Raw genomic sequence first — 22,315 nt, 5'->3', positions numbered from 1 at the left:
AGAAGAAATCCTCATCACATACATTTAAAAAGTTGTGAGTTAAAATGAATCGAAAGCTATTATTATTAATAATAATAATAATAATAATAATAATTTTGTTCTTGGGCCATATCACTTGATTTATTTAAAAAAATAAAAGATGGTATTAATGCCTAACTCGTGTGATACAGGTGCACAGAGCCTGCACATCACATGAAACATAAATATAGTTCACTTGCCACACAATATTTTTCAAAATGTTCATAATTTTCAAAAGTTCAATTCACCCTTTGAGATAGGATGGAAGCTTGACAACCATGTTTTGTAACTAGCAATCCTGGACTGTACACTGCACACTGCCACCTCTTGGACTATACTGTGTACACTGGCACCTTTAGAACTGTATGCTGCACACTGGTACCTCTAGGGTTGAATAACAGTGAGCTGGCACCTCTAGGACTTCACACACATACATGCATGCTTGCACAGGCTACAAACTCAAGGACTATACAGTATAACAATGATGCCATGAACTCTGAATACAAGTGAGCTGGCACTTCTAGGACTTTGCATGCATGCATGCTTGCACAGGCTACAAACTCTAGGACTATATACCAATGATGCCAGGAACTCTGAGTAACCAGTGACGGACATATTTCTTTCTCCCACAGCTGCGCAGCTCCTTTAACAAGGCATTCAGCATGAAGAAGGGTCCCAAGTCAGCCTCGTCCTATTCCGACATTGAGGAGCTTGCAACACCTGATTCATCCGCCCCGACCTCCCCCAAACATCAACATGGGGTCCCGGAGCCAGCCTCCCCCTCCCTGCGCTCGTCGTCCTCCTCTTCCGTGTAAGTATCTATACACTACTGACAAGTATCTCTATACATAGATAATGAACACGCTGCGGGGTGTAATGATGTTGAGTATCTATATGCTGATAATGAACATACAGCGCTTTATATTGATGCCGAGTATCTATATACACTGATATTGAACATGCCTCACTGTATGAAGATCATGAGTATCTCTCGACTTTCCCCAGGATCTTTGAAACGCAAGAGGGGGAGGAACCAGAAAAGAGGGAGGTGTCAGAGCTGCGCTCAGAATTGTGGGAGAAAGAGATGAAGTTGACAGACATTCGCCTGGAGGCATTAAACTCCGCCCACCAACTGGAACAGCTTCGGGAGACTATGCACAATATGCAGGTAATGAGGGGGCGGGGCATGAGAGGGGGAGGGGCAGGAGATGCACCTCTAATGTACATATATTCCTTTCTAATTACCCCATCCCCCTCTCTCAGCATTTCTCTGTTTTCCCTTCTATTCCTTCTACTGAAATAATCATTATTGACATGACAGTATGCATTCTAGTGCTGAAAAATGTACAAAGTTACAGTGTTTATGCGTTACATGGGTAACAGTTAAACATAGGGATGCGGGGTTCAGGGGGCGCCTCTCTGCCAGTGACAGATATAATTGGCAGCGAGTTCTGCAGTGGTCTCTTCTTCTCATAGGACAATCGCTCTTTCTTGTGTCTCCTCTATATTATTGAAGTTTTGGATGTGAGTTTCTGCAAGTATTAGAGTTACATAGTTACATGGTAGATGAGGTTGAAAAAAGACATATGTCCATCAAGTTCAATCTATGCTAAATTTAGACGACAGATATTTTATCCTATATTTGTACTTGCAGTATATTGATCCAGAGGAAGGCAAACAAAAACCTCAGTGAAATATCATCTAATGATATCTCATACTGTAAGGGGAAAAATAAATTCCTTTCTGACTCCAAATATTGGCAATCAAATTACACCCTGGATTAAAATCCTGCCAATGTTTACTTATTTGGTATATCCCTGTATATCTTTCCTTTCTACAAAGATGTTAACCCTTTTTTTTAACATATCTTTTGTATCTGCCATCACATTCTCCATGGTTTATGAATTCAACATTTAACTGCCCTTACTTTAAAGAACCCTTTCCTTTGTTGCTGGTGAAATGTCCTTTTCTCCAACCTAAAGGAATGACCCTGTGTCATTTGTACTTCCTTTGTGATTAATAGTTCTTTTGAAAGCTAATACGAATATATTTGTATATAGTTATCATATCTGCCTATTTTCTAATGTAAATAAATCTAATTTAGTTAGCCTCTCATAAATAAGATTATCCATCCCTTTATTAATTTGGTGGCTCTTCTCTGCACTCTCTCTAGTTCCCTGGACTGGGAACCTTACAGGATTCTCCTAATTTATCCCCATTTAATTTGTAAATTGCCTGTTTATTTTTGTTTCCTAAATGCATAACCTTACATTTATCTGAACTAAACCTCATCTGCAATTTACCTGCCCATGTTTCCAGTCTCTCCAAGTACTTCTGGAGAGAAATTACATCCTGCTCTGAATCTATTATCTAACACATTTTAGTGTCATCAGCAAAGATGGAGACTTTGCGTTCAATGCCAACCTCAAGATCATTAATTAACAAGTTTAAAAAGCAGGGGTCCCAGTATTGATCCTTGAGGTACTCCACTCACAACTTTAGCCCAACCTGAAAATGTTCCATTTATTACAACTCTCTGTTGTCTATCCTTCAACCAGTTTTCAATCCAGGTGCAAATATTTTTACAAAGTCGAATTTGCTTTATTTTGTACACTAACCTCTTGTGTGGAACCGTATCAAAAGCCTTTGCAAAATCTAAGTAGACTGCATCAACTGCATTACCCTGGTCTAAATTCCAACTTGCCTCCTCAAAGAAACAAATAAGGTTCGTTTGACATGACCTATCCTTCATAAATCCATGCTGACTATTACTAATAATGTTGTTTTCTATTACTGTAGGTATTCCTGAATATTATCCCGTATTAAACCTTCAAGTAGTTTCCCTACTATTGAAGTCAGGCTTCCAGGTCTGTAATTCCCCGGTTGTGATCTAGCTCCCTTTTTAAATATAGACACCACATCTGCTTTACGCCAATCTTGCGGTACTGAGTCTGTGGAAATGGAGTCCTTGAATATTAAATATAATGGTTTGGCTATTACTGAGCTTAACTCCTTAAGAACTCTTGGATGTATACCATCGGAGCCAGATGTTTTATTTACTTTCATTTTATCAAGCCGACTCTGAATTTCTTCCTCCGTTAACCAAATTTTCATTAAAAGAGAGCAAAAACAGTGCACTGCCAGGGAGCCAGGTGGTAAGAAAAATAAAATTCTATTTATTCAGCACCACTCAGTAAACATAACCCCAGGGGGTAAGACAAAAACTCCTATGCGTTTTGGACCGTAGGCGTCCTTTATCAAGGAGTATAGGGGACTGGGAGAAAGGGACCCCTAATATATACCCTGTAGCCAACAAATGACAAATCAAAAATTCAAGAAATGGCGCCAAAACCGCTGCGCGCAGGTCTGACGTCATGCGGGTCAACACTGCGTGCCACGTCCTGTCATACACATTTTTGGAAGATCCAGATAATAATTTATTTCACACGACTTTTATATTAGATTCAATTCATTTCTTACTCACTCACAATTATTTTTTGTTTGATCACAAGTTTTATTTACAGCGGCAAGGGACAGCCATGGGCACAAGTTTTGCACCTACGTATGCTAATTTGTTCATGGGGTGGTGGGAGTCACAGTTTATTTTTAGTTGCACCAACCCTTTTAGAAAACATATCACATTCTATAACGCTATATCGATGACTTGGTTATGATTTGGGAAGGTGATTTACCCACTTTGCATGCATTTTCTGATTTTATTAATCAAAATCCTAACAATTTATCATTCACATTTAATTTTAATTGGCACCATATACATTATCTGGACCTGTTACTTTTTATTGACATCAATAGAGACATCCAAACGGATGTCTACAGAAAACCTAATTCTAGAAATATGTTACTTAGGGCGGACAGCTGCCACCCCAAAGCGGTCATCAAAGGAATCCCCAAAGGCCAATTCCTCAGATTGAGGAGAAACTGCTCCACTGAGGAGGGTTTTGTCCGTCAGTCTGGGGAGTTGGCCAGGCGTTTTCAGCAGAGAGGTTATCATGGTCCTGATTTACAGCAAACATTAGAAGAAGTTAGAACACTGGATAGACAGTCCCTACTCCCTTCACGGGGATATATTCCCCTGAAGGGAAGGTATAAAGGGAAGAAAAACGAGAGCCACAAATTGATTATTCCAACTAATACAAAAAATAAGGTTCTAGGTAAGGACAAAAAACAGAAGGACATAATTCAAGAGGATACACCATTAATCATCACACAATATAATAAATGTAGTAAACAAGTGCCCTTTTGCAACTTTTATTTCATTCCTTATAATTCTGATACAATGCATCTGTCCCTTCTGACTTTAAGAATCTAAACGCCTTCCTCTTCTCTTCCATTTCCTCCCCTACCTGTTTATTTAGCAACATTGGTTTAGACTTGTTTCTTTTATATGTATTACCACGGGGTATACACTAAGTGTGCTTCTCTAATAATGTTTTAAAGGCTGCCCATTTATCTTCTACATTTTTAACTGCACAAAATATCATCCCATTGTATTCCTTGTAGTGCAGTATTAGTAGAGTATTTTGTGCAGTGCAGCGAGAAGTGTCTCATCTTCTACCCCTTCCTGGTCACATGGTTACACAGTCTGCTCTCTTTCGCTTTGCTCACCTGGCTGCCCTCTCTGGGCTTTAAGATCTGTCTGTATCCAGTCTGTGAGTGCTCAGTCTGTACTGGCACAGAGTCTGTCTCTGTTTTGGGTTCTTTGCCTGCAGCAGGTACAGTGCCATGGTGTAGTCTCTCTGTAGGGACAGGTGGGTCTCCAGTTTCTTTTTCCCAGATCACCACCCAGATCCCTTTATTCTGGTGATTGAGCTGATTTTGTATTGATGTGTGTGGTTTTGTTCTGGGAGTGAGAGAACAAGTCTGGTGGCACAGGGTTTAGTAAGGAGCTCATGGCTTCTTGTTGCTCTGAGCTCAGTATTGCTGGGATGTGCCCAGCTCAGCCCGCACTGTTTGATGTACCCCTGTGTACTTGGAGGTGTTTGCAGAATTCCAGATGGATCATTTCAGTTGGGCTGGTTTCTTATTTTGTGGGTATGTCAATGTGAAAGATTTTCATTCAGACTTTATTTGTGGTTTGAGGTGGTACAGTTATTTTCTTCTGGGGGGGGCTTCTGCTTCAGTGCAGTTAAAACCAAGTAAAATTTTTGGTGCGCTGATTGTTACAGTGGTATGTGTAGTTTACTGTCTGTTCCAGTTTAGTGTCATTGTGTGAATTGTTATTTGTGTGGATATTTTTTTCATTTTTTTCTGGAACACAATTATCCTGGTGTTCTCCGGGTTCACAGAGCGAGTGAAATATTGTGGTGGTAGGGGACTCCATTATTAGGAAGGTAGATAGGGCATTCTGTTGCCATGACCGCATGAACCGAACAGTTTGTTGTTTCCCGGGTGCTCGGGTTCGGCACATTGCGGATCAGGTAGACAGATTGTTGGGGTTTGCTGGGATTTACCCGGCGGTCTTGGTACATGTTGGTACCAATAACAAAGTTAGAGAAAGATGGGGGTCCTAAAAAATTATTTCAGGGATCTAGGCCAAAAACTTAAGGCAAGGACCTCCAAGGTAGTATTTTCTGAAATACTACCAGTTCCATGCGCTACCGCAGGGAGACAGTCAGAGCTTAGGGAGGTTAATGCATGGCTAAGAAAGTGGTGTAGGAAGGAGGGTTTGGGATTTTTAGAGCACTGGGACTCCTTTTCTGAGAGGTGCCATCTATATTCTAGGGACGGATTGCATCTCAATGAAGAGGGATCTTCTGTGCTAGGGGGAAGAATGTTAAAAAGGTTGGAAGAGAGTTTAAACTAGGATGGAGGGGGGAGCGAAATGACATAGATATCCAACTAAATACAATAGAAGAAGAAGCTAATGCAAGAAGCCTGACAGATGAAAAAGGGGAGCTTGAATTAATAGCTGCAAGGGAGCGGTATGATATCATAGGCATTACTGAAACATGGTGGGATGAAACTCATGACTGGGCAGTTAATTTGCAGGGTTATTCCCTTTTTCGGAAGGATCGAGCAAATAGAAGAGGAGGTGGAGTATGTTTATATGCTAAACCGGATCTAAAGCTTATAATAAGGGAAGATGTTTACGATGGGAATGATGAGAGGCCTTGTGGCTAGAAATTAGCAGTGGAAGTAAAAGTATAAAGAAACTTTTTGTAGAGATGTGCTATAAACCACCAAATGACCAGTGAGATTGAGGAAGCTAAAATACTTTTGCAAATGGAGAAGGCATCAAAACTGGGTCATGTTTGCATAATGGGTGATTTTAATTATCCAGGCATAGGCTGGGGCAATGAGATTAGCATTACAACAAAAGGAAGCAGGTTTTTGGTGATGCTTAAAGACAATTATATGACCCAAATTATTGAGGAACCAACCAGGAGAGGGGCAATACTGGATTTGGTAATATCAAACAATGTAGAAGTAATAACAAATATTCAAGTCCTGGAACATTGGGTAATGGTGATCATAACATGGTTTCATTTGAAATAAATGATCAAAAAACAGATTACTTGGGTTCAACAAAGACCTTAAACTTTAGAAAGGCAGATTTTGATAAACTGAGGACTAAGCTACAAGTAATACATTGGGATGATGTTTTTACAGGGATAAATTTAGAAGATAACTGGGCAGTCTTTAAAACATTGTTAGAAAAGCACACTTATCAGTGTATACCCTTGCGTAATAAGTATAAAAGAAATGATCAAAACCAGTGTGGCTAAATAAACAGGTAGGGGAGGAAATGGACAAGAAGAAGAAAGAGTTTAGATTCTTGTAAGTCAGAACGGACGGAGACATCGTATCAGAATTATAAGCAATGTTACAAAAATTGCAAAAGAGCAAACAAATTAGCAAAAATGGATAATGAAAAAAGGATTGCAATAGAAAGTAAGATCAACCCTAAAAAGTTATTTAAATACCTTAATAACAGAAAATGAGAAAAGAAAATATAGGACCCTTTCAGTGTGAGATGGGCAGGCAGATTATTGGTGATAAGGAAAAAACAGAGGTATTAAACAAATTCTTTGCCTCTGTGTTTACCAGGGAAGAATCAATTTAAATAGTAGTGCCGCAGGAGGGAGCCACAACCTCCATATTAATGAACAATTGGTTAATTGAGGAAGAAGTTCATAAGCGGCTTGAAAAAATTAAAGTAAATAAGGCACCTGGCCCTGATGGCATACATCCAAGAGTTCTCAAGGAGTTAAGTTCAGTTATAGCCAAACCATTACATTTAATATTCAAGGACTCCATTTCCACAGGCTCAGTACCACAAGATTGGCGTAAAGCAGATGTGGTGCCTATATTTAAAAAGGGAGGTTTAATACGGGATAATATTCAGGAATACCTAATGGAAAACAAAATCATTAGTAATAGTCAGCATGGATTTCTGAAGGATAGATCATGCCAAACTAACCTTATTTGTTTCTTTGAGGAGGTAGGTAGGAATTTAGACCAGGGTAATGCAGTTGATGTGGTCTACTTAGATTTAGCAAAAGCTTTTGATACGGTTCCACACTAGGTTGGTGTACAAAATAAAGCAAATTGGACTCCGTAATAATGTATGCACCTGGATTGAAAACTGGTTGAAGGATAGACAGCAGAGGGTTGTCATAAATGGAACTTTTTCAGGTTGGGCTAAAGTTGTGAGTGGAGTACCTCAGGGATCGGTACTGGGACCCTTGTTTTTAAACTTGTTTATTAATGACCTTGAGGTTGGCATCGAGAGCAAAGTCTCCATCTTTGCTGATGACATTAAATTGTTTAAGGTAGTAGAATCAGAGCAGGATGTAATTTCTCTCCAGAAGGGCTTGGAGAGACTGGAAACGTGGGCAGGTAAATGGCAGATGAGGTTTAATACAGATAAATGTAAGGTTATGCATTTGTGATGCAAGAATAAACTGGTGACTTACATATGAAATGGGGATAAATTGGGGGAATCCTTGATGGAGAAGGATTTAGGAGTGCTTGTAGACAGCAGGCTTAGCAATAGTTCCCTAAAGTCATGCAGTAGCTGCAAATGCAACCAAGATCTTATCTTGTATTAAACGGCAATGGATGGAAGGGAAGTAAACATAATTATGCCCCTTTACAAAGCATTAGTAAGACCACACCTTGAGTATGGAGTGCAATTTTGGGCACCACTCCTTAGAAAAGACATTCTGAAACTAGTGAGAGTGCAGAGAAGAGCCACCAAATTAATAAAGGGGGTGGACAATCTATCTTATGATGAGAGGCTAGCTAAATTAGATGTATTTACATTAGAAAAGAGGCATCTAAGAGGGGATATGATAACTATATAATAATATACTCTGGGACAGTACAAGGAGCTTTCAAATGAGCTATTCATCCCAAGGGCAGTACAAATGACTTGGGTCATCCCCTTCAGTTGGAGGAAAGGAGATTTCACCAGCAACAAAGGAAAGGGTTCTTTACAGTAAGTTCAGTTAAAATGTGGAATTCATTACCCATGGAGACTGTGATGGCAAATACAAATAAATTGTTCAAAAAAAGGTTGGACATCTTTTTAGATGGGAAAGGTATACAGGGATATACCAAATAAGTAAACATGGGAAGAATGTTGATCCAGGGATTAATCCGATTTGCCAATTCTTGGAGTCAGGAAGGAATTTATTTTTCCCTTAATGGGGTTTTGTGTTTGCCTTCTTCTGGATCAATAAGTAAGTATAGATATAGGATAAAGTATCTGTTGTCTAAATTTAGCATAGGTTGAACTTGATGGACGTACGTCTTTTTTCAACCTCATCTTGTATGTAACGCTGTACGGGTGTGAGTCAGTGGTGTAGTAGTAGCCACCCAATCCTGGGTATGTTGGCTTCTGATAGTGCCGGCACACATTGGGAGCTTATTGTGTACTGATCCTGTTGCCGGCCTGTTTTTCGAAATGGTGCTTGGGTACCACTGTGCTTTTATAGCCGTTGAGGGATCTATCCGGCGGCACTTGATCTCTTGTCCACGTCTGGAACTTTAGCTCTCCACTCCTGCTGTCACGTGCACTCTCTGCAGACCTCAACCAAACCAGATAGCTCTCAGGTCTGCGTAGATCTGATCCAACATGGCCGCTCCCCCCTTCTTAAAAGACCCTCCCCCTCATAGCCCCTCCTCTTCCACAGCCGTTATTATTGGCCAGTCACATGTCCAGAGCACATTAGAGAGGAGGTTGCCAAGGGACAGTGTGACAGTGTGTGAGCTCATCACACAGAGGGTTAATTCCTCCCCCTGCTAAAATTGTTGATGTCTCCATCAACCATAGTAGAGTCCTGATGGCACATGACATAACTATCTCACACATGTCTTTCTCTCTAGGCACATAGAATCATAGGTACAGTGGAAACTACGCACATACAATGTTTACATATTACAGTACTATTACACCACATGGTCCCACAGCTCCCCAGGCCACCTATCTCTAGAGTCATAGGTACTACCCATAGAGAATCGCAGGTCAGTCTCATGGGGGGTCTAGTCTCCTGGGGTTACTACTGTTATTTCCCTTTGCCTTTCAGAGGAGTCACATTATTTATAAAATGTTTTAACCGGGAAGGTGATGCTTAGAATTTTGAGTGTTACCTCTCGTTTTCAATTATGTCCTGGGCACAGAGTTATGGTGACAATACATGGTTACATAGGAGAACAGGGTTACACATTATATATAAAGACATTGCATTACATTAGGTGAGCAGGGTTATACATTTAAATATGAAGACATTAAACAGTTAAAGATAAAGTAAGTTCTAGGCGCATGTAACAGTTACAGACCACATAAAATGTGAGATAGCTTTAGTTTTGAAAGAACTTAGACTGGTGGTGGTTTTGAGAGGCCCAGGTAGATTGTTCCATTTTTGGGGTGCACGGTAAGAGAAGGAGGAGTGGCCGGATACTTTGTTGAACCTTGGGACCGTGAAAAGTCCCTTGGAGTCAGATCTCAGGTGATAAGTGCTGCATGTAGTCGGGGTGAGGAGCTTGTTCAGATATGGGGGTAGCTTGCCCAAGAAGTATTTGAAGGCAAGGCAGGAAAAATGAACTTTGCGCCTAGACTCAGGTGATGGACAATCTAGTTCTTTGAGCATTTCGCAGTGATATGTGTTGTAGATACATTGGAGGACAAAGCTACATATTGAATTGTAGAAGGTGTCTAGTTTGCTAGGGTGAGTTTGAGGTGCTGTGCCATATAAATGGTCTATCTAGGTATGTCGATCATTATTTACAACCCATTGTTCAAGCACTTCCCTCTTATCTCAGCGATTCCTCTGACTTATTATTTACCACTCAAGATTTCACTTGGTCCAACACTTGCATGTGGGTCACTCTTGACGTCACTTCATTATATACCATCATTGATCACCAGTTAGGCATTAAGGCCATTAAACACTTCTTGCATCACTTGGACCTCAATTGGGCACAGAGCACTTTAATTACTGACTCCATATTATTTCTATTGGAACACAATTACTTTCTTTTTGACCAACAATTTTAATTACAGACATGAGGCACTGCCATAGGCACATCATTTGCACCATCTTATGCTAATCTCTTTATGGGAATCTGTTGACAACTACAGGAGTAATATAATTTTTTATCGTCGTTACATAGATTTAATTTTTATTTGGCAGGGAGATACTGCCACTTTATCGACATTTATTGATGATCTCAATTGTAACGATTATAATTTACCGTTCACATACTCCTCTCACAGACATCACATTGAATATCTTGACCTATTCCTGTACATTGACATGAACTGTCATATTCAGACGGACATATACCGTAAACCGAATTCTCGTAATGCTTTTCTTTTGGCCAGTAGCAGCCATCCTAAACCTTTATTAAGAGGTATACCAAAAGGACAGTTAATCCGACTGAGAAGAATCTGTTCAGATGAAGATACTTATCTAAAACTATCAGAGGACTTAAAAAAACATATTTATATCTAGGTGATATAACATCAAAGACATTGAAGTAGCTTTCGAGAAAGCTCTCCATACAGATAGATTGCATTTGTTAAAAAAAACCACTAAAAAGATTGGTAAAAGAAAACTATTTTGAAAACTACTCCTTGGACAGTACTCCACTGTTCATTACAACATTTAGCAGACAATCTAACCAAATACGATCCATCGTAGAAAAACACTGGAGAGTATTCAAATTAAACAAAGATTTACAACCATTTACAACAAAAAATCCCAGATTTCTTTCGAAAAGCTAAAACCCCGGGTTACCATTTATCTCCGAGTCTGTTTAAATCAGAAAGCTCAATCAAACATATTTCCGTTCCGAAAGGCTTCCATTCGTGTGGAAACTGTAATATGTGCAGATATGCGACACCAACAAAAAATATCAGGTGTCACTTTACAAAAACCACACTCAAATTAAAATCATTTATGACGTGTAGCACCAACTACAGTATGTCATACAGTATATCTGTTGAAGTGTGCCTGTGGAAGCAGATACATTAGTGAGTACGTGACAGTGATATTGTAGGCGCAAATACCCCAATAGTGAATATTAAAAATAACAATATTAAATATTAAAACAATATTAAGTGATAAAGTGAGTGAATCAATGTGATAATAATCTGAAATCCCAGCTCAAACCCTCCGGTGGGACCTGTCTTCACGGGTTCCAGAACAGAAGAATGATTCTTAAGAAATCCAGGGGGCGCATATGGGAGAGAAGAAAAACAGCGACACAGGCAATATAAGTGTACACGTAGGAACACACTGGGAATTATTAGATGGTAGTCTTGGCCCTATGTCCAGCATACTCACAGGAAAGAAGTTTTCACAGGGCATTGAGGGAATAAATCCCACGAAATATTGATATGCGCCTCTGTTGGAGCATACACCCATCACTGCTGACATCACACTGCAGGCGTTTTTGGATACGGATCGTCCGGGTGGCCAAAATTCCTCCACTCAACGCGTTTCGCCCAGTAGACACTGTTAGCGGCTTCGTCAGAAACGTGTCAGAGGTACTCCTCTATGCCGCCCTCCATGCTGGCACCCTATTTCTAATAAATTGTTTTTAATCCATTTGGCTTGTGCTTAGCCCCCGTTTTTGCCTGCCGTGCCCCGTTTTTTCCAACCCTGGATTCCTCTACTACTATGTCCCCATAGTCTATAATTGGTAATAGCATCTGCTGTGCGATACGCTTTCTGACCAGCGGGCTTAGGGAGGATTTGTTCCTGTAAGGTACGCCTAGTTTGGCATAGGTTTTGGATGTCAGGATATCAATGTGCAACCCAAATGTTAAATTGGAGTCAAACCATATGTCCAGATATTTAAAACTAGTTACAGGGGCAAGGATGGTATTAGAGCTGGTTCTTATCTGGAGCTCAGTCATTGGTAGCGTTAGAAATTTAGCCTTGGTCCCAAATACCATTGTTACAGTCTTGTCAGTGTTTAATAACAGTTTGTTTTGGGAAATCCAATTTTCAAGTCTCAAAAAATCAAATTGAAGTATGTGTTCAAGGTCAGGGAGGCGGGGGCTGAGTGCATATAGAATTGTCATGTGTGTACATGTCTATTGAAGCTCCCTTACAAGCTGTAGGTAGATCATTGATGAAGAGTAGGGGCACCAGAACAGAGCCTTGTAGGACACTACAGGTGATAGCCAAGGGGTTGGAGTTGGTGCCTGCGATAGACACTTATTGGGATCTGTAGACACTTATTGGGATTGGGTAGAAATGAAAGTAGTTTAAAGTAAGTTTTCCTATTCAAGAGCACTGAAGTTTGTTTAGCAAGATGGCATGATCAACAGTGTCAATAGCCTTTGCAAAATCTAGGAATACTGCACCAGTAAATTGTTCCAGTTCCATTGCAAACTTTTAGGAGGGTAGTTATTGTGGAGTGTTTGGGGCAAAAGCCAGATTGGAGTTGGCTAGGGAAATTGGGCTTGGTATAGTAATCGTGAATGTGTGGTGAACTAATACCCTAAAGCTCAGCGCCGTGACCGTTAATATGTATAAATACAATTCTTAATATAAAGGTGGTGACATTAAACCTGTGTGTGATTTAGTGATAGCTGCCGTGGGGTCCCTGCCTAACAAATAACTCACAAATTCGTTTAACAGACAATAATAAAACAATGCAGTGACCCGGCGCTAGAGATAACAACAATAGTCCAATGTAATGTCCATATAGAATGGGAAAGTTCTCCTAATGTTCCAATTGCAAACGGAGTGGTGGATCAATTGCTAGCTGGTGTTTCAAAATTCCTCCTGCAGTGGAATATACAAGGGAAAATAAACCATTGCGCAGCCACAAGCACCAACAGACGGCTCAAAAGGGTTTAAAAGTAATCAACTTACAAAAGTAGTGTTGCTATGTTCATTGGAGAGAATCTGTGCTTTTACCAACGCCTTCTCCTGGACTTCACGAATCCCCCGTGTTGTCAGTCTTAAGTCAGCTCGCTCTCCTGTTAACTCACAGCCTGATCACTCAATGGTAACATTGGTATAGTAATCGCTTAATTGGGAGTGAGCACATTTTTCCATGATTTTGGATAGTATTGGGAGAAGAGAGATTGGCCTGTAGTTTGAGACTGTGATTTTGTTCACACTTTTGTCCCCACTTTTTAAGTTTGGGACAACTCTGTCAGTTTTTTTTAGCTCTTAGGGATATGGCCTGCAGACAAAATAGAGTTGATTAGGGAAGCAAGCGGTTTGGCAATGGCTGGAGCACTTTTGTAATCTCCTCTTCAGATACTGGGACAAATTGAAAATTGTGGGCAGTGTTGAGAGAGTGTGGGGCAGAAGCGGTACTCCCAGATTGAGCTTCTTATTTGTAGTTTGGGCTGCGATTCGCTAATAAGTTAGTAGCACACCCCACAAAGTATTCATTGAATGCATTTGCAATGTCAGTGGGATTCGTCAGAGTAATATCATCCTTTATGATATTACATGGTTGTTGATGGCTAGAAAGATGGAATACATTGTTGATAACTTTCCAGAAGTTTGCTGGATTTGATGTATTCTGGTGAAGATTGTCAGCGTAATATTGGGCTTTTGCGTGCCTTGTATGTTTTCTACACATATTTCGCAGGCATCTGTTGATTCTGTACCAAGGGCAGTTGATAAGATTAGCAGAAACTGTTGAGTTAAAGTTTCTAAATGTTCTTGTGAGTAGACCTTTAGGACTTGATTGGGGTGGTCTGATTTTCCTTACACAGTACTCTATTGCATGGTCACTGAAAATGTCAGGTAGGATACCAGAGGATTGGATTCTGCTTGGTCTAGAGGGAAGAATCTAGTCTAGCAAGGAATGGTTGTGAGATATCAGGTTTGTCTGTGTGAGTTGGGAAATTAGTTGGGTTAGGTTAAGTGACATGAGTTGTGTTTTGGATTTTGTTGGTTTTAGGGTCAAGCCAATTGTAGTTGAAATCCCCAAGAACTAACAGCTCACTCTTTTCGTTCAGAGAGGAAATTAAGCCAAGAAACTGGGTGATATCAGCCAGGGATTGTAGTGGGGCTTTAGGGGGGCAGTAGATGGCAGCAATAAGAACAGGCTTAGAAAAGGGGAGGCAAATTTTGCCAACTAGGATTTCAAAAGAGGGTAGGCTTGGGGGGCAATTTAGCAGCGTAAATTGTAAAGTGTCTTCAATATAAAATAGCACCCCATCTCCTCTCATCCTCTCTATCTTTCCTAGAACTGTACTGGTTTTCAGAGTTCTCCACCAACATTCAGTTGATAATGCAAGGCTTTTGAGTAATTCATGGTATATGATGATGTTGGGTGTAGCCAGGAGGGAGGAGTTTGTACTGGATAGAGAAAATAATATTTCAGTTGAGTCACATTGAAGAACAGAGTTGAGATAAATATGCTCATTATCCAAAGGTAGGTAACTTTACATGAATCTGTTGTAAGCCAAGTTAGTGCCAAGTTAGTGCCACGGAAAGCGTGCTGCATTTGCAATGCTAGGGTCTGTTCAGGGATTGCACATGGATTTGGGGGACGGGAGAGGTAGTTGTGTGCAGACAACTGTTGGTAGAGGCTGCAGCAAATAAAGTGTACAGGGATGGTTAAATGTGCAGGCTAACAAGCATGGGATAATAGTGTGGTCAGATAAACTCATTGTTTGCTGCCTTGTGTAGAAGAGTTTGCAGAAAGATGCAGTCCCCAGTGCACCTCTAGTCCAACTACAGTCTAACTGCATATTCTCTTAAAGATGGTCACTTGAAGATGCAGCACTCTTAAGATGGTAATGCTACCCTGCTAATGCTTCCCTTTAGTCATTTCAAAGTTATACAAGAGTCACGTGACCTCCCCCCAATAAATCTGCCTGTTACAATTTGGACTATTAACAGTACACAATTAACAAATCAAGTTTGCTAATCTAAACATACCAGAGATCGATAATACAGACAGGGTGGGGGTGATGCTATTAAACGGGGTTATAGATGATTCAATTGGTTAACATACCAGAGATCAATAATACAGACTGGGTGGGGTGATTTTAAACACGGGTAGTGGTGGATTGTGTTCTGCAGACCCTACCCTTGAGGGGGGTGCACAACTAGCTAGCACTACTGCATCTTCAGTTTTGCTATCCTGCTCAATGGGACTCAGTGGACTGAATTCTTCTATTGAATGCTTCGGGATCTAACTCAATAATAACATCTCTTTCTCTGTCCTGCAGCCCTGCTGGTCGCATTGGGGACCCTTCTTGAGGAGAATGCTGCTCTTCTTGATCCAGGATATTCGATAGTGTCCTAACATTCTCCCTCCTTGCTACCCCTCATCTTTATCTGACTCTTCATCACTATCCTGCTTACAGTGGTTTGGTGGGCTATCTCCAGGACCCTGCACACGGTTTAGTCGATCACTTCTCCTAAGTTGACTTGTTATTCCTGGAATAGTTTGTTTCTCAGGGTATCACACTAACTGACCTATTGGCAGAAGATAATTCCTATGCAGGTTGCTCGCTGGCCCACCTCCTTTTTCTGGCCTTACTTGATATACTAGAAGTCCTTGTAGTTTCTCTACATGAGGCTCTGGTTTCTAGCGATGTGCTATTTTGTGTTTGCCGGGTATACCCAGATTTAGGATAAGGACTCTGTCATGCACTTGTGGCTCTGGCCCGTGTACTCTTTTGTCATAATAGCTTTTATTTCCCTGATTGTTCATATCTGCAGCAGTAGTGGCCAACCTATAGGCTTATTGCAACTTTTCCTTGAACCTCTGTAAATACTGTATGTAATTAGTCGGGGATGTGCCATCTTCTTCCGCCACTCCAAAACACAGGTCGATGGGTAATAGAGCCTCCTGTCCAAATATCAAGTAATATGGAGAATATCCTGTAGAGTCAGGGTGCAGTTATACGCATGTACCAGGAGGTGCACATGCTGACTCCATCGTTCCCTTACCTTGAGTGTTTAATGTGCCCATCATATTCAATAGGGTCCTATTGAATTTCTCGAGTTGCGGATCCCCCTTTGGGTGGTACGGCATTGTTTGTAATTTTTTATTCCCCAGATACGCCCCAGATTATTCCCCAGATTCCTTGATGAGTCGGCTTTCAATATCCCGCCCTTGATCGGAATGTATCCTAGCTGGCAATCCATAATGGACAAAGTTCTTGTCCCACAGCACTGTGGCGACAGTAGAAGCTTCTTGAACCTTTGCCATAAATACTTAAGCATACAAGGTGACATGGTCCATGGCCACTAGGATATTACTGGTATTCTTTCTGTAAGGCTCTATGTAGAGGAAGTCCATGCAGACCAAGTCCAGTGGTCCACTGCTGGTGATATTTGTCAGTGGTGCAGCCCTAGGCAAAGTCTTTCGAGGCACACACCTTTCCACAGTTCTTGCAATATTATTCGATAGAATAGAATCGGTCTTTCACTAAACCCAACGTCTTGTCTGTGCCCAGGTGGCCATGATCGTCATGGAGAGAATGTAGTACCACCTGTCTATACTTGTAAGGAAGCACCAGTTGCTTAGTTACGGTTTGTTGTGACTTCTTGGCGACTCTGAGCATCACTTCGCTCTTGATCACCAGATAAGCTAATTGTTTTAAGAGGAGTAGACTTTCAGGGTGCATTCCGATGACTGTCCTGGACGATTTCTGGTCCCTCATAGCTGACCACACTTCTTTCAAACCAGGGTCTGTCCATTGAGCTTGTGCTAGATCCTACCAATTTAGTCAGGGTAACCTCTACATACAGTAGTTAACTCTGCTGGGTGAGAGTATACCAGGGGTAACGCAGTGGGGGATATCCCCAGGCTGTCAGCCACTCGGTTTCGATTTGCAGTCGTGATCTGTCTTGGCACCTCAATTTGCTTGCACAATGCGCACACTTCATCTGCAGAAATGTATTCCCATTGTCCATCCATATCTTGCACAGCTCTGTGAGTTCAAGACAGGGCATCAGCATCAATGTTTTGTTTTTCTGGTCTGTACTTCAGACTAAAATTTTAGGTAACCAAGGCCGTTAACCACCTGTGAACAGCGGCATCCAACTTCGCTGATGATAGGATGTAAGTAAGTGGATTGTTTGTGTGCACTACAAAGGTGGCTCCATACAGATAGTCGTGCAGCTTGTCCACTACTGCCCATTTCAATGACCAGAATTTGAGTTTGTGCACTGGGTAGTTCCTCTCTGAAGGCACTGACTTACGAATGCCATGGGTCTCGGCCCCTCAGGGTGCTCTTGATACCGTACAGCTCCTAACCACTCTAGCCTAGCATCTACATAAAGAACATAGGGTTTTGTGTATCAGCAAACACGAGTATGGGCACATTTGTAAGACTGGCCTTTATGGCTTGGAAAGCTTCTTCACACATAGAAGAAGTTCATCTGTCTCCAAATGGCTCGTTCATTTTTAAATAGTTTTGACTGGTGGCTCCAACAGCCATAGTGTGTCCTCTGGGTGGCATGTAGTCTTTGGGTATTTGCGTCAATGACTTTACTATGGCTGAGAAATTGTTCACAAACCGTCTGTAATATTCACAGCACCCCAGAAAAGATCGCAAGTAGTTAGTAGTGTGCATAATCTTATAGTATAAATTGCACCTTAAAACTTATGATCTGTACAGATGGTACATATAATTATCGAACTGGATATATAGTCGTATAGCCACTTCGTATTCCATCACTAATAAGATGATGGATAGTAATTTATACTTGAACTGTGATAATCAGTATATCGTATATTCTTCTGTATTGTATCAGAATAGTAACCCAGACTTGAAAGTAGGATAGAACCTCTTACCACTAAACTGTTACAAAGTGAACTGTTTTGTTGTGTTTGTACTCAGAGTAGCACTTTATTGTAGCATTATATGTTTCCCTGAATTCGGGCCGTCCCCACGGGGGGTCTGCAGCAAGTATTCAATTGATACTCGCATCTTCAGTTGTATCTGGGAGCGTTAGAAGTAGCGCCTTATCACAATCTAGGCCGTCCCACATGCACCAATCACTTAAAATGGCCGCACTCATTATGCGGTAGAACAAAATGTCAGCAGAGGCACTATGGGGCGACCGTCTTAATGACTTCTGTAACCGTGCCAAGGTCTGACCGTACAACTGGGGAACTTTATAGTGTTAAATCCGAAAACATATATCTCAGCAGCGCCTCCAACGTAACCCTTCTATTTTTTGCCCTCTGACTTATGACTATAGTTGAGGCATGAATCCCTGTTATTACTTACAGGGTCACACGTGGCCTATGGTCAGACGGCAGGAAGAATACAAACGCAGTACGGGTGATACAACTAATTCACTTGTCTTACGCACTCTGGTACCTTGTGATCCTCAGATGAAGCTCACTACACACAGTATGCAGGTTATTATGCAATCCCCTATAACACTGCGCAGGTGTGAGTCCATGTCAGTGGCGTAGTAGCCACCCAATCCTGGCTATGTTTGCTTGTGATGGTGCCGGCACACATTGGGAGCTTGTGTACTGAACCTGTTGCAGACCCGTTCTCCGAATAGGGTGCTTCGGTACCACTGTGCTTTTATAGCCGTTGCGGGTCCCCTCCTGCGGCACTTGATCTCTCGTACACATCTAGAATGGTAGCTCTCTGCTACTGCTGCCACGTCCACACCAGTCAGATGTTTACAGCACATTAGGGAAAACCTGCCAGTGGGCAGGGTGAAAGTGTGTAAGCTCATCACCCAGGGGGCTACATCTATATCAAAGCGTGTTAGACTCCGGCTGCAGCCCTGTCTTAAGCTAGGTCCCCGGTGGTGACGATGGCGCGTGGCGGCATGCGCGCTGCACATCTGTCACTAACTTCAATTAGGCAGGCCCCAGTGTCTTCTTGTGTGTTGACTCACGCAGTGCGGTGGCACGTCAGCCAGCAGGGGAGACAACACGATTGTGTTCTCGTGTGGCGACGCGGTCATGTGGTGCGCTGGGAGCCACTACAAGGGCCGATAGCTTGGACCAATGGGAGCGCTTTGAGCTGCTGGTCTGTGCCCCCCCCCCCCCACCCCTCTGTTTTGGCCAGGCCCCCGCACCTCCCATCGCTCCCTAGACTACAGATCACAGTTTTATGCTGTTCACGCACCGCTAGGACGCCTGGCGCGCGTGCAGCAGCCACCACTGGGGACTTAGCTTAACACCACAGTCCTGATGGAAGAATTCTGTCCTTTTGTGGTTCACTTTCACACTGCATTTGTTCTCAGAGTACACTTCTAAACCTATTCACATGCTTTGGGTCCACTAACTTGCTGTACCCCATAATCGCCCAGCATACAGTGCTGCCACTGCAGGATTCTGGGTAATGACATGCAAATGATCACATTTTTTTGGATCTGTTGATGACAGATTTACGGCTCATACAGTAGTTTGTGCTCTTTAAGTTTTGGAGTAGATTCCTGGGCCGTTGCTTGTTTCTTTATACTTTGTAAGGATCGGTTTTGTCCATTTGTAGATGGCTTTCGGGTTACAAGGGCTGGAGAGGGGTTGGGCTGTGCTTGGCATGTCTGATCTCTTAATATAATGCAAGCTTTGGTTGTGGTTGAGAGGTGATTCTGGTTTGACTATGAAAGCACAGATGAGTTGTGGATTATGTGGGTGATTGCTGCTGCCCAGGATATAGTTCTGTGTATCTACCTAAAGAGCCTCCCTTGGTTCATCCAGATCGACGTTTCGGTCCTAACCATGCACCTTTTGTCTTTGATCTTGACAGAGGTTCATGGTTAGGACCAAAACGTCGATCTGTTTTCAATTTAACAAATCCAATATTGGTAATCTGGAGAGCTGCCTTTCTTTCCTGCTTGGAAGGAGAATAAATTGCGCTTTGTAGTAAGGGGAGTCAGAGGGCAGGATGTACAGTATGCTGCACTCCGTCCAGCTGTTCTCCCCAGGATGATGTATTTTGCATAGAATTGCAGGCCCTGTTGTTTGAGGTGCAGGTGGTCAAACAGATTTGAGATATTTATGGAGTCATACAGAGTCAGATGCACATGGGGGAGAGAGATGTACTTCTTCTGTCTAATCTCGTATTCATGTGCTGGATGTTGGAATTTGGAATATCTCTCGTGAGTAGCCGGGTAAACATGATTTATATTTGTAGCGAGCAACTGTTGTGTTTCTCTCTTAGCAACTTGTGTTCGTTCATCTGCAATGTTTTCCAGCTGGGCCTGGATGTCATTGGTGCTTGTGCAAGAGATGTATCTGGGGATCTATGAAGTTTGGTTTGTTAAAGATATTCAGGACTCGCTGTGTTGTGGGGCAGCAGATCTCATTTCCGTCTGGGTATAGTCGTTTGCTATCCTTATTACGGATAAGTCAATGAATAATACTAAGTCTGTGCTGTCTGTTGTTACTCTCCGTACGTGGGTGGTTGTGACTTGTTTTGAGGACCGTAGTGTTGATGTTTGATTCTGTCTCTGGCCTTGCTGGGATTTGCTCGGCACCGTGCCACGGCCTCCCCTTTTTGCTGGTTTAGGTTATGAGTGACGGTGAGATGGTTGTCACCTCTTTGGGAGCTTTTATTGTGTTGTGTTACATAGTAGATGATGTTGAAAAAAGACATACATCCATCAAGTTCAACCTATGCTAAATTTAGATGATAGATACTTTAGCCTGGAGCCACACTTACAGTATTTTGATCCAGAGGAAGGCAAACAAAAAGCTTTCACATATTCAAGGTGTGGTCTTGCTAATGCTTTATAAAGGGGCATAATTATGTTTACTTCCTTTCCATCCATTGTCCGTTTAATGCAAGATAAGATCTTGTTTGCCTTTGCAGCTACTACATGACTGAGCACTATTGCTAAGCCTGCTGTCTACAAGCACTCCTAAATCCTTCTCCATCAAGGATTCCCCCAATTTATCCCCATTTAATTTGCAAGTCGCCTGTTTATTCTTTTTTCCAAATGCATAACCTTACATGTATCTGTAGTAAACCTCATCTGCCATTTACCTGTCCAAGTTTCCAGTCTCTCTAAGTCCTTCTGGAGAGAAATTGCATCCAGCTCTGATTCTATCTACTACCTTACACAATTTAGTGTCATCAGCAAAGATGTAGACTTTGCTCTCTGTCAGCCTCAAGGTCATTAATAAACACGTTGCACGTTTTCTAGGGGGGGGGTTCGCAATCGGAACATAAATTGAGTATCCTCCACTTCCGTTCACGCCCGGGGGCCTGCTCACGGCCACGCCAAGCGATTGTGATTGACATACGGAAGATTAGTAGGTCTTCCGGCACCCATGGTAAGGTGCGCTAAAGCTTTGCACCATTTAGTGAATCTGGGCCTTTGTGAATGTGCCATTTATGATTTGCACATTGCAGCGTGCCAGCTCACAGAGTGCTCAGTTTACAAAAGTATGTTTATTTTTAATTTATTTTCCTCTTTGCAGGTAAAATCAGCTCGGTTTGTGTCTTTTCTTAATATGTGGTTTTTGATCTGTTTCTTGGCGTGTGAGCTCTTTTTCTGCTCAGTCTATTGGATTTGAAAAGTGCTAGACACGCCCCCCTCCCCCCCCATACCCTCTTTACCCCCTCCCCCCCCATACCCTCTTTACCCCCTCCCTCCAGGGACAGCTTTGGCTAATTGCTTAGGATTTTTGCCTCACCAGAGTAAGAGGGGCAGAGTTGTCAGTCACTGTCGCGACCTGCTACAACGTACGCCCCATCTAGCATGAATGGACGCCGTGCTAATGCCGGTTCCTGGTGTTGATTGACGGGTGGGATTTTTTCCATCCCGGGACTATGATTATTATTATTATTTTTTTTTTTAATTGGCTCATTAAAATGGTATATGGTTCATATAAGTTAGCAGCTCGTCTGAAA

At 41.9% G+C, this 22,315-nt stretch overlaps 1 protein-coding gene across 4 annotated transcripts in view; it reads left to right on the top strand.

Annotated features, from left to right (window-relative positions):
- The window catches only part of NAV1 (neuron navigator 1), an 88,643-nt gene that overhangs the window by 55,210 nt on the left and 11,118 nt on the right, over positions 1 to 22,315 (top strand). For 3 of the 4 annotated variants that reach the window (XM_075613959.1, XM_075613957.1, XM_075613960.1), the window contains 2 exons: positions 651 to 829; positions 1,024 to 1,186. In XM_075613959.1, coding sequence (XP_075470074.1) covers positions 651 to 829; positions 1,024 to 1,186 — 342 coding nt within the window. Of the gene's footprint in view, positions 1 to 650; positions 830 to 1,023; positions 1,188 to 22,315 lie in introns of all 4 variants that reach the window. The other variant, XM_075613958.1, reaches the window with a different exon arrangement.

The sequence above is a fragment of the Ascaphus truei genome, chromosome 9 (assembly GCF_040206685.1).
Source record: "Ascaphus truei isolate aAscTru1 chromosome 9, aAscTru1.hap1, whole genome shotgun sequence".
NCBI classification, from domain to species: Eukaryota; Metazoa; Chordata; class Amphibia; order Anura; family Ascaphidae; genus Ascaphus; species Ascaphus truei.
Note: the sequence above shows the minus strand (reverse complement) of the source record. Positions and strands in the feature narration are given on the sequence as shown.